At 49.0% G+C, this 14,747-nt stretch overlaps 1 protein-coding gene across 2 annotated transcripts in view; it reads left to right on the plus strand.

Moving 5' to 3' along the window:
* LGMN (legumain) overlaps positions 1-9,551 on the plus strand; it is a 35,116-nt gene extending 25,565 nt beyond the window's left edge. Inside the window, exons 8-14 of one of the 2 annotated variants that reach the window (XM_033850699.2) lie at positions 822-888; positions 1,727-1,845; positions 1,932-2,021; positions 3,794-3,994; positions 5,840-6,010; positions 8,647-8,714; positions 8,992-9,551. In XM_033850699.2, the coding sequence (XP_033706590.1) occupies positions 822-888; positions 1,727-1,845; positions 1,932-2,021; positions 3,794-3,994; positions 5,840-6,010; positions 8,647-8,714; positions 8,992-9,034 (759 nt within the window). In that variant the 3' untranslated portion in view covers positions 9,035-9,551. Of the gene's footprint in view, positions 1-821; positions 889-1,726; positions 1,846-1,931; positions 2,022-3,793; positions 3,995-5,839; positions 6,011-8,446; positions 8,715-8,991 lie in introns of those variants that run through there. The other variant, XM_073800103.1, reaches the window with a different exon arrangement.
* The last annotated feature ends 5,196 nt before the right edge of the window (positions 9,552-14,747 follow it).

Genomic DNA, 14,747 nt, shown 5'->3' on the forward strand with positions numbered 1-14,747 from the left:
AGTTTTCAGGTGATACTGATGCTGCTGGACTAGGGACCACACTTTGAGGACTACTGTTTCTAGGGCTGTCACCAATCTGGGGCAGCTGGGGAGGAAAATACCACCTTCTTATTTTCCCTTTGGCCCTCTCTGGCCCCCGCGCCTTTTTTTTTTTTTTTTTTTTGGTGGTACGCGGGCTTCTCGCTGCTGTGGCCTCTCCCGTTGCGGAGCACAGGCTCCGGACGCGCAGGCTCAGCGGCCATGGCTCACGGGCCCAGCTGCTCCACCGCATGTGGGATCTTCCCGGACCGGGGCACGAACCCATGTCCCCTGCATCGGCAGGCGGACTCCCAACCACTGCGCCACCAGGGAAGCCCTCTCTGGCCCCTTTTGCACCCCGTGTGGAACCTGTGTAGCTTAGGTGTGTATGTGTTAGTAAGGTGTTTTGCTCTTGGAAACTGCTCCCGGCGTTGGATGGCAGATCAGTTTTCCTTAGCATCACCTATGGCTCCATATTTTTCTGCATTATTTCAGCTAATAGATCATTTTATTCTATTAGTCATGCATAAATTTGGGTCCTTCTGGTTTGTATGACAACAGCTTCTGTAGCCTCTGCTTCTTACAGCAGAGATGTCTCCCAAAAGCAAAAGTGAAAGACTCTTAAGAAACACGTCACCCCAATAAAGATGTTAAAAAAAAAAAATCTGTTTCACCCTTCCAAAAAAAAAGAAAAAAAAAGAAAAAAAAAGAAACACGTCAAGAGAGTGGGCAAAGTCAAAGTAGCATTTACGAGAGGCCTGTGCCTGGACGGGGTGAGTTCACCTGTCTCATTCACCTCCCAGATGGTGTTCTACATTGAAGCCTGCGAGTCTGGGTCCATGATGAGCCACCTGCCCCCCAACATCGATGGTAGGTGGTGGGAACACTGGCCTCTGAGCCAGGCTGGGTGAGCACCTTGCTACATGGTGCAATTGGACATTCTCTGAATCTGCCCATGGGAAGAACCAAGTGTCTTACATAAGCCAGGCCTAGGCCAGCCTAGTGCTTGGAAGTAGGGGGATACCTGTGGGCAGCTCTGAGCTTCTTCTTCTCCTGGAGGATTAGTGGTCAGGGGATGAAGGGATGGAAGCTCTTGATGTGAACTCTGTAGTGCTCTGCCGGGTTCTAATAGGGCTACTTAAGACCAAGATCACAGTCTTTGGACCAGCCTCTGTCCTTTGAGATGCGTTGCTTGCTGGCTCTCTGATCTTGGGCAGGTGACTTACCCTCTTGGACCCTCAGATTTACTCATCTGTAAAATGGGGATAAAGATAGTGTCTGTTAGGAGAGTTACATTTTAAGCAATGACATCTGTCCAGCATAGTTCTGAGCCCATGGTAGCTAGGTAGTAAATGGTAGGGATTTCATATGTTCAGTCCATCTAAGTGTTTCTTTAATGAATGTTCACTTTCTATGGAAATGAAATGAGGTCCAAATCCTTCAAGATTCCAGAGCTACTCAGATCTGTTAGCACTATCTAACAGTGTCTATCAGCTGGCTTCTCTTTTTCCACATTTAGTTTTAGATGAGTTACTGAAACTCAGTGAGCAGGGCTGGATACAAGGAGGTCTCCCTGCCCTCCCTGAGCTGATCATAGGTGACCTGCTTTGATTGCACTAGGAAAGGAGGAGGAACTCAAGCCTCAAGTGGAATCCGCAGACAGCCGAGAATAAAACACGACTGAAATGTGTCTTTTAATTCCTCGTAGTTTATGCAACTACTGCTGCCAACCCCAGGGAGTCGTCCTATGCGTGTTACTACGATGAGGCGAGGTCCACGTTCCTGGGGGACTGGTATAGTGTCAACTGGATGGAAGACTCGGACGTGGTGAGACATCTGGGGGCCGACTGCTTAGCTGAGGCTTAGCTGTCAGCTGCGATCGTCAAAGGACTCGACTGTTTTCATTTTCGCAGGAGGATCTGACCAAGGAGACCCTCCACAAGCAGTACCAGCTGGTGAAGTCCCACACCAACACCAGCCACGTCATGCAGTATGGAAACAAGGTGAGGAGGGGAGCCTCGCACTTCTGATGATGCCTCAAGTCTCAGGCTGACTCACCGGGGACGTTTCTCTCCCGGTGAAGAGAAACGGGATCCATCCGGGCGAGGAACGGCTGAGGCAGGGCTGGCTCTGTCTCTCATGGCCGCTCCATCCTGGAGATCCCGCCTGTGCTTTGGAATCAGACTTAGGTTCAAACTCACAAAGTGGTGAGACTTTGGGCAACCTACCTGACCTCTCTGAAACCTCTGTGTTTCCTCCTTGGTCAAAGCCCTAGTGCACAAGGTGATAAGGAGCAAAAAGAAGGGGGTCCATCACGTGCGCAAAGCACACAGTGAGAGTTTACTGAGTCGAAAGCTTCTCCTGTGAGTTCTGTGGCTTTGCCCCGTAGAACCCCACACCCTGAGTCCTCCGGGGTCCAGCCTTCCTGCAGTTGCAGGATGTTATCTTGACCCTCTGGCTATATAAATTCGAGACTTTTACCGCCCCTACCCCCCACCCCCCCAGCTATGTTCAGAAGGGGCCTAGGTGGTAAAATAGGTCAGTCCATCAGGGCTGCCCGGACAGAGGTCATAGCAGGTGGCTGCTGAAGGCTTGGGCCTTAGGTGCCACCCCTGGGGCTAGCCCTCGGGATGTGTGCAGGGCTTCCAGGAGTCTGTACGACCAGACATCACCCCTCAGGTGGCCTGCCACCAGCTGAGAGCTCGCCAGCTGAGTTCTGTTCCTTTGATGTGAGCATTGGCCTTCTAGAAGACCTTGTGAGCAGTCAGTCCAGCTATTCCCTTCAGCACTTCTCGGGCAGAGTGTCGATTGGAGGGCCTGGGAGCCAACAGGGCAGTCACAGGCCACGAGAAGTGCACTCAGGATGCCGTGGGCTTGGCCAGGCTTTTGAGGGGGGGTAGTGGGGAGGTAGAGCAGCGAGAAGGCCAGGGAAAGGTAATTCAGAGGGGGCAGGGTCAAAGGTGGCGCTGCCCCAGCTTTGTAGGGGGACTGGAGGGAGGGAGGGTACCAGCCACAACTCTTCTGCCCTGAGCTTTCTGTTCTCTTTACAATTTCCTCCACATTAGCCACGTCTGCTCTTGGTAGAGGAGGTATGAAGGATCTTTTCTAAGCATTATGTTTCTATATACGTGTGCGTATATTTTAATTTTTGTTTTAGAACTGTTTTTAGATTAGCGCCGCTTGGTTTAGGAACATGACTGCTTGTAGCATTTCTTTCCCTCTGAATCGGGATCCAGTCTGCAGTGACCCCTGCAGGCAAACACAGCCAGGCAGTCGGGCCCGTTTGTTAGGCCCTGATGCCAAGTCGGCCCCGCCCCTCGGTGGCCTTAGCTCTGCCCATCTCAGTGGACCCAGACCTCAGCTCTGACCTGGACAGATGCTCTGCACCTTCCTTCTGCTGGTCACTAGGGGCAGGCGGGTGAGCGTGGAGGGGTGAGCACAACCCAGGGTCACCCCTGGCTGAAACGACTCTGGTATGAGCGTGGCGGAACTGGGTAGCGGTTCTGCTGCAGAGGATGCCAGGCAGCTTCGAAGTTCATCATCGGTGGATTTCAGGTGGTCAAATGCATTGCCTCGCCCGCTGCTGAAGACCAAGCGCGTGCTTTCAGGCTGCGATTGTGACCCTTCAGTGGTCCTGAAACCACGTGCGGGGAGCTGTGGACTCCAGGACCCAAGGGACGTTTGGCACATCTGCCCCTCCCACTCAAACTGACTCTCTCTCTCTCTCTCTCTCCCCCCACCCCCTCGCCCGCTCCCTCTCCCCCTCCCTCCCCAGTCCATCTCTGCCATGAAGTTGATGCAGTTTCAGGGTCTGAAACACAAAGCTAGTTCTCCCATCTCCCTGCCCCCAGTCAAACACCTTGACCTCACTCCAAGCCCCGAGGTGCCCCTCACCATCATGAAAAGGAAACTGATGAGCACCAATGACCTGCACGAGTCCAGGCGTCTCGTCAAGAAGATCGACAGGCAGCTGGAGGTAAGTGGTGGCGAAGCTGCGGCTCCCAGACTTGCCGGGCAGCGTGTGCGAGTCCTGTCTCTGCCTCCTGACCATAAATCCGTGTTGGTGGGAGCCAAGTGACAGAGCTCTGGGGTCACCCTCCTCCTGCCACACTGGGGGTACATGGGAAAGGAAACCAGGCTTTGTACTCGCTGTAAAATGGACATGAGTGAGCAGGGCAGTGGCCAGCTTCATTAGTAAACTGGCCTTGACCTCTTTGGAAGCAGGAAGCAAAGAGAGGGAGCCTGTCTCCTGCCAAGAAGCCACGGCATATGGGTGTTTCCTCTTTTACACCTAGTTGCTTACAAGACATTTTTATTTTGCTGCTTGGTGAGTTAGTAGCTAATCATATTTAAAAACAAAAATCCAGTCCACAAAAAATTTCTGCTGCCTTAGGAAATCATAGTCACGGCCCCAAATTCTTCCTAAAATGCTTGAGCAATCTTTTACGATGACTGGGTTTGTTTTCAGCAGCTCATCAGTTTGTCTGCAACTGGCCAAATTTCTTTTCAAATTCTAGCTGTGTGGCTAGAACCACCAGGCGTGTACTCACGAGATGCTGGGCGAAGACTGTCCATTCAACAAAGCCAGCTGTGTAGACTCTATCCCCTCATCAGCGCAGCACAGGGACTGATGTGCTGGGATACAGCCTGAATTTTCTAGGGAAGAAAAAAAAAAAAATCTGTGTGATCTGTCTTAAAGTCGTATATCTCATAATCCTGACAGCTAGCAATCCTACACGTGGTACATTAACCAGGATGGGGTTTTTGTTGTAGTTGTTGGTACCACAGTGTAATACAACAGTTCTCATATTTCTTTGCTCTCGGACCTCTTCACGCTCTTAAAATTATTGATCCCAAAGAGCTTTTGTTGGTGTGGGTTATATCAATATTTACTGCGTTAGAAATGAACACTGAGATTTTTAAAATAGTAACTCACTTAGAAATAACAATAAACCCATTTTGTGTTAATATATTTTTTATGAAAAAGAATTATTTTCTAAAATAAAAACAATTTGGGTGAGAAGAGTGGCATCACTACACTTTTGCAGATCTGTTTTCTGCCTGGCGTTATGGAAGACAGCTGGGTCATCGTACCTGGGTCTGCACTCACTGTTGGGCTCTTTTGTTCTGGTTGAAATATATAAAGAAAATATAACCTTACACAGATACATAGTTGGGAAAGGGAGGACATTATGGAGCCCCCAAGAAGCCTGGGGGACCCCCGTGGTCCTGGACCACATGTTGAGACCCGCTGGTCTGGCGCACCGTGGGCAGGGAGCATTCGGGCATGAATGGAACAAACCCTGGCTGGGGAGCGGGAGGGTCAGGGGACTCGATTGAAAGTTTTGGTTGACATGGAAGCAGCTTTCTCCTTAATGATGCTGGCTTTCATTATCTGGGAAGAAAATGATGTCCACCCTTTGCATCCTTCTGTCTAAGCATCTGATGGTTTCCAGAACGGACAAAGGTGCCTGTGAACACAAAGCACCGCTTATGGGACAACAGTCTGCTTTGGGGCACAATTTCTACATGCCCTCCCGCACCCCCCACTTCCTTAGCCTGGGCCATACCTGCTCTTCGGGTATTCAGATTTAAATGCTTCCATCATGCCCGAAGATCCCTAAAAGGCAAGGTATTCCTGAAGGGTTCCAGCTGTAACGGAAGCCTCGCGTGTGCACCTTTGGCCGCAGAAAGCATCTGTTGGCATCTCTTTCAACATACTGGGGTGGAGGCTCTATGAAAGAAGCATCTAACTGGTCCAGGGTTCCAGGAGAGACTACGTTAAGTAAGATACATTTGGAAAAGATGTGTTTCTTCACAGGTCAGAAATGTCATTGAGAAGTCAGTGCGGAAGATTGTCGCCTTGATCTCAGGGTCCGATGCCGAGGTAGACAGGCTCCTGTCCCAGAGAGCCCCGCTCACGGCGCACGACTGCTACCAGGCAGCCGTGTCGCACTTCCGCACGCACTGCTTCAACTGGCACAACCCCACGGTAAGTCCGGACCCTGGGGCTGCCGGCCTCTGCATCCTGCCTTCCGTGGGCCAACTAGCTTGGCCTTCCTCTGCATCTTAAACCCCAAACCTGAGTTAGTACTGTCCACTGGGAATCACATCAGGTGCATTGCCTTGTAGAAGGTTCCATCTTGTAGAAGAAGCAACAGGCTCATTCAGGGGCCTTTGGTGGGGATGCGAGAGGAGAAAAGTCATCCAAAATCACTGACCCTAAATCTTGGCCCCAGACACTCTGAACTGTCCCAGTGGCTGGGAGAGCTTACCAGTCAAAGACCATTCAACTGCTATTTCCATTGGCCTTTGAAGGGGACTTCCTTCCCTTCACACTGTGCCGTCCCTGCCAAACCCCACCCCTCCGCCCTGCCCCTCACACCAGCCACGCAGGTTTTCTCCCTTCTGGGTCTGTTCCGACCTCTTCCCCAGATTTGTTGTTGAAGCAGGCCCTGGCCCATGGAGGAGAAGAAAGGACCTAGTTTCTGCAGATTGTCGAATGTCAGGGTTGGAAGGTACCTAAAAAGCCTCCTTTCTGGCCAGTACTTACATGATGCTTGGCTCCTTATAGGGGAGGGGTTAGCAAACTGTGGCCCGCAGGCCCGTTCCTGCCCACAGCCTGTTGGGTTTTTCCCCCCACAGCCTGTTTTTATAAATAAAGTTTTATCAAAACACAGCCACACTCAGTCACATAGCTTTCACCCTGCAGCAGAGTTGAGTAGTTCACGCAGCCTACAAAGCCTCAAATATTTACTGTCTCGCCCTTGACAGAAAAGTTTGCCAAGTCCTGCTTTAGACCCATGCTCTTCGATAACAGTAGTCACTAGCCTCACGTGGCTCCTTAAACTTGAATTTAAATTGATTAAGGATTGACATATACACACTACAATATATAGAATAGGTAACTAAAAGAACCTACTAAATAGCACAGGGAACGCTACTCAATACTCTGTAATGACCTATATGGGAAAAGAATCTGAAAAAGAATGGATATATGTGTATGTGTAACTGACTCACTTTGCTGTACAGCAGAAACTAGCACAACATTATAAAGCAACTCTACTCCAGTAGAAAAAAATTAATTTAAAATAAAGAAATAAATGGATTAAAATGAAACCAAACGTAAAAGTCAGTTCCTTAGCTGCAGTAGCTACATTTCCCGTGTTTAGGAGCCACATGCGGTGAGTGGCTACTGAATTGAGAACGTTATAGAACATTTTCATTGTTGCAGAAAGTCCTCTCTGGGCTGCGACGTGCAGACCATGGTCATCCTCAGATGCTTCTGAGGATGGAATGCTGGGCACTTGGGAGATAGCTCTCCATTATTAAGAGGCTCTTAATTTTATTTTTCATTTATTTAACAAAGCATTCTCTTTATTTAATGACTTTTTAAAATTCCCATTTATTTAACAAATACTTAATCCTCTGGTGTTACATTTTTTGCCTGCTGGAATCACAGAAGGTAAACACCCCCAGTTATTTCCATCTTAGTTGCCACCTGTTTGGCAATCACTTACCATCTGTCTCCCTCACCACTGTGTCCCAGACTAAAAGCCAGGCTGCCAGGGGGAGGTCCGAGCTAACAGAGGGGAGCAGGGCCAGGGGGTTCTCGTCCAGGAGTCCTTACCTGGGCTTGAGGGTGCTGCCAATCCTGGGCACATGTGCATTTTTTTTTTTTTTTTACATCTTTATTGGAGTATAATTGCTTTACAATGGTGTGTTAGTTTCTGCTTTATAACAAAGTGAATCAGTTATACATATGTTCCCATATCTCTTCCCTCTTGCGTCTCCCTCCCTCCCACCCTCCCTATCCCACCCCTCCAGGTGGTCACAAAGCACCGAGCTGATCTCCTTGTGCTATGCGGCTGCTTCCCACTAGCTATCTACCTTACGTTTGGTAGTGTATATATGTCCATGCCACTCTCTCACTTTGTCACAGCTTCCCCTTCCCCCTCCCTACATCCTCAAGTCCACTCTCTAGTAGGTCTGTGTCTTTATTCCTGTCTTACCCCTAGGTTCTTCATGACATTTTTTTTTCTTAAATGCCATATATATGTGTTAGCATACGGTATTTGTCTTTCTCTTTCTGACTTACTTCACTCTGTATGACAGACTCTAGGTCCATCCACCTCATTACAAATAGCTCAATTTCATTTCTTTTTATGGCTGAGTAATATTCCATTGTATTTATGTGCCACATCTTCTTTATCCATTCATCCGATGATGGACACTTAGGTTGTTTCCATCTCCTGGCTATTGTAAATAGAGCTGCAATGAACATTTTGGTACATGACTCTTGCATTTTTCTTACGAGATGGTCCATAAGTCTCACCAGATAATCTAAAGGTGGGAGGGGATCCCTGACTCAGGAAAGGTTAAGAACCATTGGTGTAATTTTTTTTTCTTTTTTTTTTGACTGCACCAGGCGGCCTGTGGGATCTTAGCTCCCCAACCAGGGATCGAATCTGGGCCCTCAGCAGTGAAAGTGCGGAGTCCTAACCACTGGACTGCCAGGGAATTCTCAGGAAACACTGGTCTAGTTGCTTTACATATTCCCATGTTAGGAGCTGATCGTGTTATAAAATGATGATGTTTGATTGTGCTTTTTGGTTTGTTTTCCTCTAGTACGAGTATGCTTTGAGACATTTGTACGTGTTGGTCAACCTTTGTGAAAACCCTTATCCGATTGACAGGTAACCCTGCACCTGGCATTTAAAGGGTCGGTGTCCTTCTGAAAGCAGAAGGGCACATGTAGCACTGCTGTCCTCTTCTGCACCTGGGCACTTTGCTTCTACCGGCTTCTGCCGGCTTCTACCTCTCACTGTGGACGAATTCAAAATAGATGCATCCCCAGGGTTGCTGGGTTGGGTGGGTCTGTCATACATGTTCCATGGTGGGTTCTGTTCATCTTCATTTCTTCAGAGTTGACCAACTTCGGGTTCAACAACTTCTTCTTCCCGTTTCTTACAGAATAAAATTGTCCATGAACAAGGTATGCCTTGGTTACTACTGAAATGCTGTCGACGCTTTTCTGAATGTGAACACGTCCCTTAGAATGTGTGCTGATCAGAGACAGAAGAGCTGGGGCCAGAGGGAGGCTCCCCCCGCGGCTGCAGGCCCTCCCGGGGATGTGATCAGGCCACGCAGGCCGCACTCCAGGCCTCCCCCAGGATGGCTTGCTCACCTTTATCTACTTCCCCAGCTCCTACAGGTCCTGTGTATCCTCTGAAAACCCCACAGATGTGGGAGGCTGAATCTCTGCACTGAGAAAGGTGCATTTGCTTTTTAAGAGGGGTTTTTTGCCCACGCCTTTTACGGAGCGACACGTTCACTGGGGCTTCTGCAGCCAGTGAAACAGTCTTTGAGGAATTTGAAGTCAGAACCTCTTAAGTCTTTACAGTGATTTTATGGGAGAGGGACATAAACCCCAAATGGAAAACTATTTTTAGAAAACAGTATAATTTTTGATTGCTTTTGTATTTTATTTGTCAATGATGGACAAGTCTGAAAAATAAAGATTTATAACTGAATCCGAGTATTAATTTCAGGTCCCTGACTTTGTAGTCTGGCCCCTCCTGGTGGGGTCCGCTCCCCATCTGTGTCTTCCAGCCTCCCCTCTCCCACACCGCCACCTGCCACTTTGTTCTCCCTGCTCCCCCGACCACCTGGATTTTTCAGCCTCCTGTGCCTTTGCTCCTTGCTGTGCCTTGTGCCCTGGAGTGCCTTTCCTTCCATCTGACCCATCCTCAAGGTGTATCTGAAAGTGCCCTGTCTTCCTCAGCTTCCTTCTCTCCCACACACAAAAGTCCCCTCTCCTCTTTCCGCGGGCATTTGCGTTTTCCTTGGGGCTTTTCCAGCACTTGTAGGCGTGCCCTTACACCACGCCTGGGGGCTGGGAGGTTATCTAAGCTCCTCCGAGGGCACAGGCTGCCTGCCTTGTCTTTGTTTCCCTTGGCCCAGTGTCCCACACGGGGTGGTACTCACCGTGGGTTTGTGAAAGACATTTAAAAGTAGCACTGACTCCATGTAGTGGAATATTAAATGCGGCCACGTAAAGGATGAAGCACTGCTACAGCTACAGCATGTAGCCAAGGGAAAGAAGCCGGTCATACGAGACCCCGTATTATACGATTCGACTTGTATCTAATGTCCAGAATAAGCAAACCTACAGAAACAGAAAGTGGATGAGTGATGCCGGGAACCAGCGAGAGAGGGAAATGGGGAAATAGTGACTGCTAATGGGCATGAGTCTTTTGGGGCTGATGAAAATGTTCGGAGACCGATCACGATGATGGTTGTAAAGCTCTGAATGTACTAAATAAAACCCAGTGACTTGTACACATCAAATGGAATTATGTGGTTTGCTAATTATGTTTCAGTAACGTTCTTTTTAAAAATAAGCCGTATACCTAGGTGACTGTTAAAATAGAGAGCAAAGAAAAAAGGAACACTAAAAACCACGACACTTGTGACCGCCTGTCTTTATGTAGTGAAACCTGTCTTATTTAGCAGTGGTTGACGCCTTTAAAGTTTGGAGGTATGGACTGGAAGTTGAGATACTGGCAAAGAGGGTTATTTATATCTGTGACAGATTCAAGGGTGATACTTTTGTTTCTAATTGGCCCCTTTTTTTTTTTTTTTAGCGGTACATGGGCCTCTCACTGTCGTGGCCTCTCCCGTTGCGGAGCACAGGCTCCGGACGCGCAGGCTCAGCGGCCGTGGCTCACGGGCCCAGCCGCTTCGCGGCATGTGGGATCTTCCCGGACCGGGGCATGAACCTGTGTCCCCTGCATCGGCAGGCGGACTCTCAACCACTGCGCCACCAGGGAAGCCCTAATGGGCCCATTTTTAGTCAGTTTATGCTTTCTCCATGAGGTTGTCCTAATACATCCAATCACGTGACCAGGATAAAGAACTCATTGTCCTACAGATTTGGGGGGGCTTTAGGGATTGAAGTAACAAGTACAAGAAGCGTAAGGTGTGTGAACATGTATCACTATAGCTCAAGAATGGGCAGCCCTGGGGGCCGGCTGATGTTCAACGAAATGCAAATACTGACAAGTAGAATATTTAAAAGGAGTCTCTCAAAAGGCCTTAATGTTCAGGTGGTAAAAGTTCTGTTCTTCTATTTTCTAGAACTGTTAACTACTTTGTGACCGTGCTTCTCTCTTATTATTTGTCCTCCCTGTAGAAGAAAAATATACTTAACTATAACAAGTGCAGTAACTTGAATGTTCATGGTTCTAAGGGTTAAAAGCAGCTTGTTCATTTCTCAAATAAATGACAGTTTCATAAGTAAGTCACACTGCCTCTTCTTTCTCCTCATGTGGTTCATAGGCCCCCAGCAGATGTGGCTCTCCATCCCTCGTATTAAGCCATTTTCTATTAGATTTCTGATAAGGGTGACCTTTCTATGTGTATCACAACTAGGACCAGCATTTTTTCCCTAGTTATATCCAAAATGTACAGACATGTTCTGTCATAAGAGGTACATAGTACAGAAACTTTCGGAGTAAAACGTGGCCAACGCTTCTCTTCCCCAGAAATCCCAAATGTCAGTTTGTATTCATCATTAGAATGCCCTTTCTACATATTTACATACCTATATACAAATAATACTTTTTTGCCTTTTTATTATAAAATAAAAACAGATATAGAAAACCATACAAAACAAGTGTAATGCTTGGTGAATTGTAAGATGAACAGCCTTGTGACTACCACCCGAGAGATAGAACTTTACCAGATGTACTCGTCAAGATTCTCCTGAGAAATAGAACCAGTTGGATGTGTATACATATAGAGAGAGACACTTATCTGAAGGAATCAGCTCACATGATTGTGGAGACCTGGTAAGTCCAAAATTGCAAGCCGGAGACCCAGGGGAGGAGTTGCGGTCCAGGCCAAAGGCCACCTGCTAGCAGAATCCCTTCGTGCTCAGGGAAGGTCAGTCTTTGCTCTCCTAAGGCCTTCAGCTGATTGGATGGGGCCCACCCACATTGTGGAGGGTCATCTGCTTTGCTCAGTGTCTACTCACTTAAATGTTAACATCATCCAAAGTCCACAACATTCAGAATAATATCTGACGAAATAAGCACCGTGGCCTAGTCAAACGGACACACAGAATCAACGATCACACCGGCCACCCTGGAAGCCCGTGCGTGTGCTCCATCCCAGTCACAGAACACCCCAGCCAACCCCCCACAAAGAGTAACCACCCTCCCTGTGTTCTTTGTGGTTTTATCACAAGTGTGTATCCCTAGACACTCGTCTTAGTCTTCATTCTGCAGGTTTCCTCATTCTTTCTCTTCCTTCCAATTTCCGTTGAAGAGTCCAGGCTGCGCATCGGTAGAGTTTCTCAGTCTGGACTTCGCTGATGGCACATTCAGGCTGCTGTTCAGCATGTTTCTCTGACGTCCAGCTCTCTTACGGATCAGCAGCAGGATCCGGACGACTTACACGTGTCTGATGGGTTTCAATCCATTGTGCTTCTGTACTGAAGCTCAAATTGTTCATTTTCGGCTGATGGAATCTTAAAGGTGGGCTCCCAAGCCCTTTTGACGTGCCCCTAGGAAACCTCCATAGCTTCCTTCGTATCTGGTGTATCAAGATGTTTCTTTCTACATTTCCTGTCCCAAAGCTGAGATCAGCTATTTCTCCAGGAAAAGCTCGTTTCTTTTCACGAGACATAGTCTTTCAAGGCAACAGTTGGACTGCTAGGAGTGCTCACTGCTCCTGCCTCCAGGCTGGCCCCCTCCAGTTCTGTTCTACATGGGCGGAGAATGTCCAGACTCCCTGTGCTGCCAGACAGGGCTATTCAAGGGCCTGGCCAGCAGCCCCGCATCTGCACCTTCCTCTACTCTTTGCTTCAGGCTTTATGTACGAGCGATCTGGAAACGACTGGTGACCCTGCATACAGCACACTCCTATTTCATTTTTCTGTGATTTTTCACTTTCTCTCACCTTCCTTGTCAGAAACTGTCAAGAGCCAGAGATTTTACCCCACTTGCACGTTAACAAGGTCACCTGCCACAGTTTCACAGGTGCTGGCAGGAGACTCCTGGGGCCATGACAAGGGACTTCATTACCCCTGGCAACCAGGCGCACGTGCTTCATATTTGCTTCGACCCCTCTTGCCTGCCAAGTGCCCTGAGGGGAATGCGGAGGTGGGGCCTGGTAGAAGCTATACACACAGTGGGTCTGGATCAGGCTGAGGAAGAAGGGCTGTGAGCAGACCTGTCCCACTTTTACCCTGCGGGGAGACACTCTCTTCCAAAGTGAGAGACATTATTTTATCATCTTGGTCAGGAAAAAAAAAATCTGCCCTCTTCCCAGGAGGGAGAAATTCTCTTTATCCTCCAAGACTAGTCAAATACTCTTAAGAAGATGGTCTTGGGCTTCCCTGGTGGCGCAGTAGTTAAGAATCTGCCTGCCAATGCAGGGGACACGGGTTCGAGCCCTGGTCTGGGAAGATCCCACGTGCCGCGGAGCAACTAAGCCCGTGTGCCACAACTACTGAGCCTGTGTGCCACAATTACAGAGCCCGTGCACCTAGAGCCCTTGCTCCGCGACAAGAGAAGCCACTGCGATGAAACGTCTGTGCACCACAACGAAGACTAGCCCCCGCTCGCCGCAACTAGAGAAAAAGCCCACGCGCAGCAACAGAGACCCAATGCAGCCAAAAATAAATAAATAAGTAAATTTTAAACATTTAAAAAAAAAAGAAAGAAAGAAGATAGTCTGGAATAAAAGCTGTCAGTGAGTCTTCACCAGACATGCAGGAGATCCATGGAGAATTCCAGCAATCTTCAGGGGTTCTGCAATTCCCTTCTGCTTTTGGCCAACCCTTTATCCTTCAAGACCGAGCTCAGGCAGCCCTGTCTGCAGGGAAGCCCTCTGCTTCCTCCAGGCGGGTTACATGCCCTCCCCTCCCTCAGGACCCCATCACATCCCATGCTGACTGTTGTCACTACACTGCTCACATTAAACAGAAAATATGTGCATGGCTCGGTAACCCCCAGGCTTGAGTTCACCTGGACTCCCCATAGATCATTTAATGCCATCATATGGAAAAGGTGTCCCTTTCTCTGGGTGGACACAGTCCTGTGCCAGGGTGACAAGTGGAGCCCAGACTGGATTTCAACCCCACTTGTCCCCTCAGCCGTGTAGCCTTGGCCGTGAACAACTTCCCTGCCCTCATGTGCTAGCTCTGAATTTATTTCCCTTTTCTGAAAGATCTAAGGCTTCGCTTGCCCCAACCCGGGAGCTTGTCTGATCCCCGCGACAAGCCTGGGAGATCAGGGCATGAGCATTCTTAAGAATGGGGACACTGAGGCACAAAGATGTTGAGCATCTTGCCGAGGGCTCACAGCTGGCCTGGAGCCCAGGTCTCCTGACTACGAGTGGAGGTTCTTCCCACCTTCCAGCTGAGCAGTTTCTCCGACTTTGAAGCCAGATTTCAGAGTTCCCTTTTGGTGGAGGGCTGCGTCAGCAGCAAAGAGGTTTCCCGGAGGGCATTCCTGGGAAACCGCTGTCTTCCAGCAAACGGCTGACAGCTAGGGAAGAGGAAGAGCCGCAGCCGCTGTGAATCAGCGCTTTTCTCCCGAAGCCCTGCCCCACCTGACCTTCCTGCGAAGGAAGGGCCCAGTTCCTGCCCCAGCTGCTCCCCCGCTTCCCCGCCCCAGATGACCCTGCAGAGCAGGAGGTGGCCAGTTCCTGGATTCCGGCCA

This window comes from Tursiops truncatus, chromosome 2 (assembly GCF_011762595.2).
Source record: "Tursiops truncatus isolate mTurTru1 chromosome 2, mTurTru1.mat.Y, whole genome shotgun sequence".
Lineage (NCBI taxonomy): Eukaryota > Metazoa > Chordata > Mammalia > Artiodactyla > Delphinidae > Tursiops > Tursiops truncatus.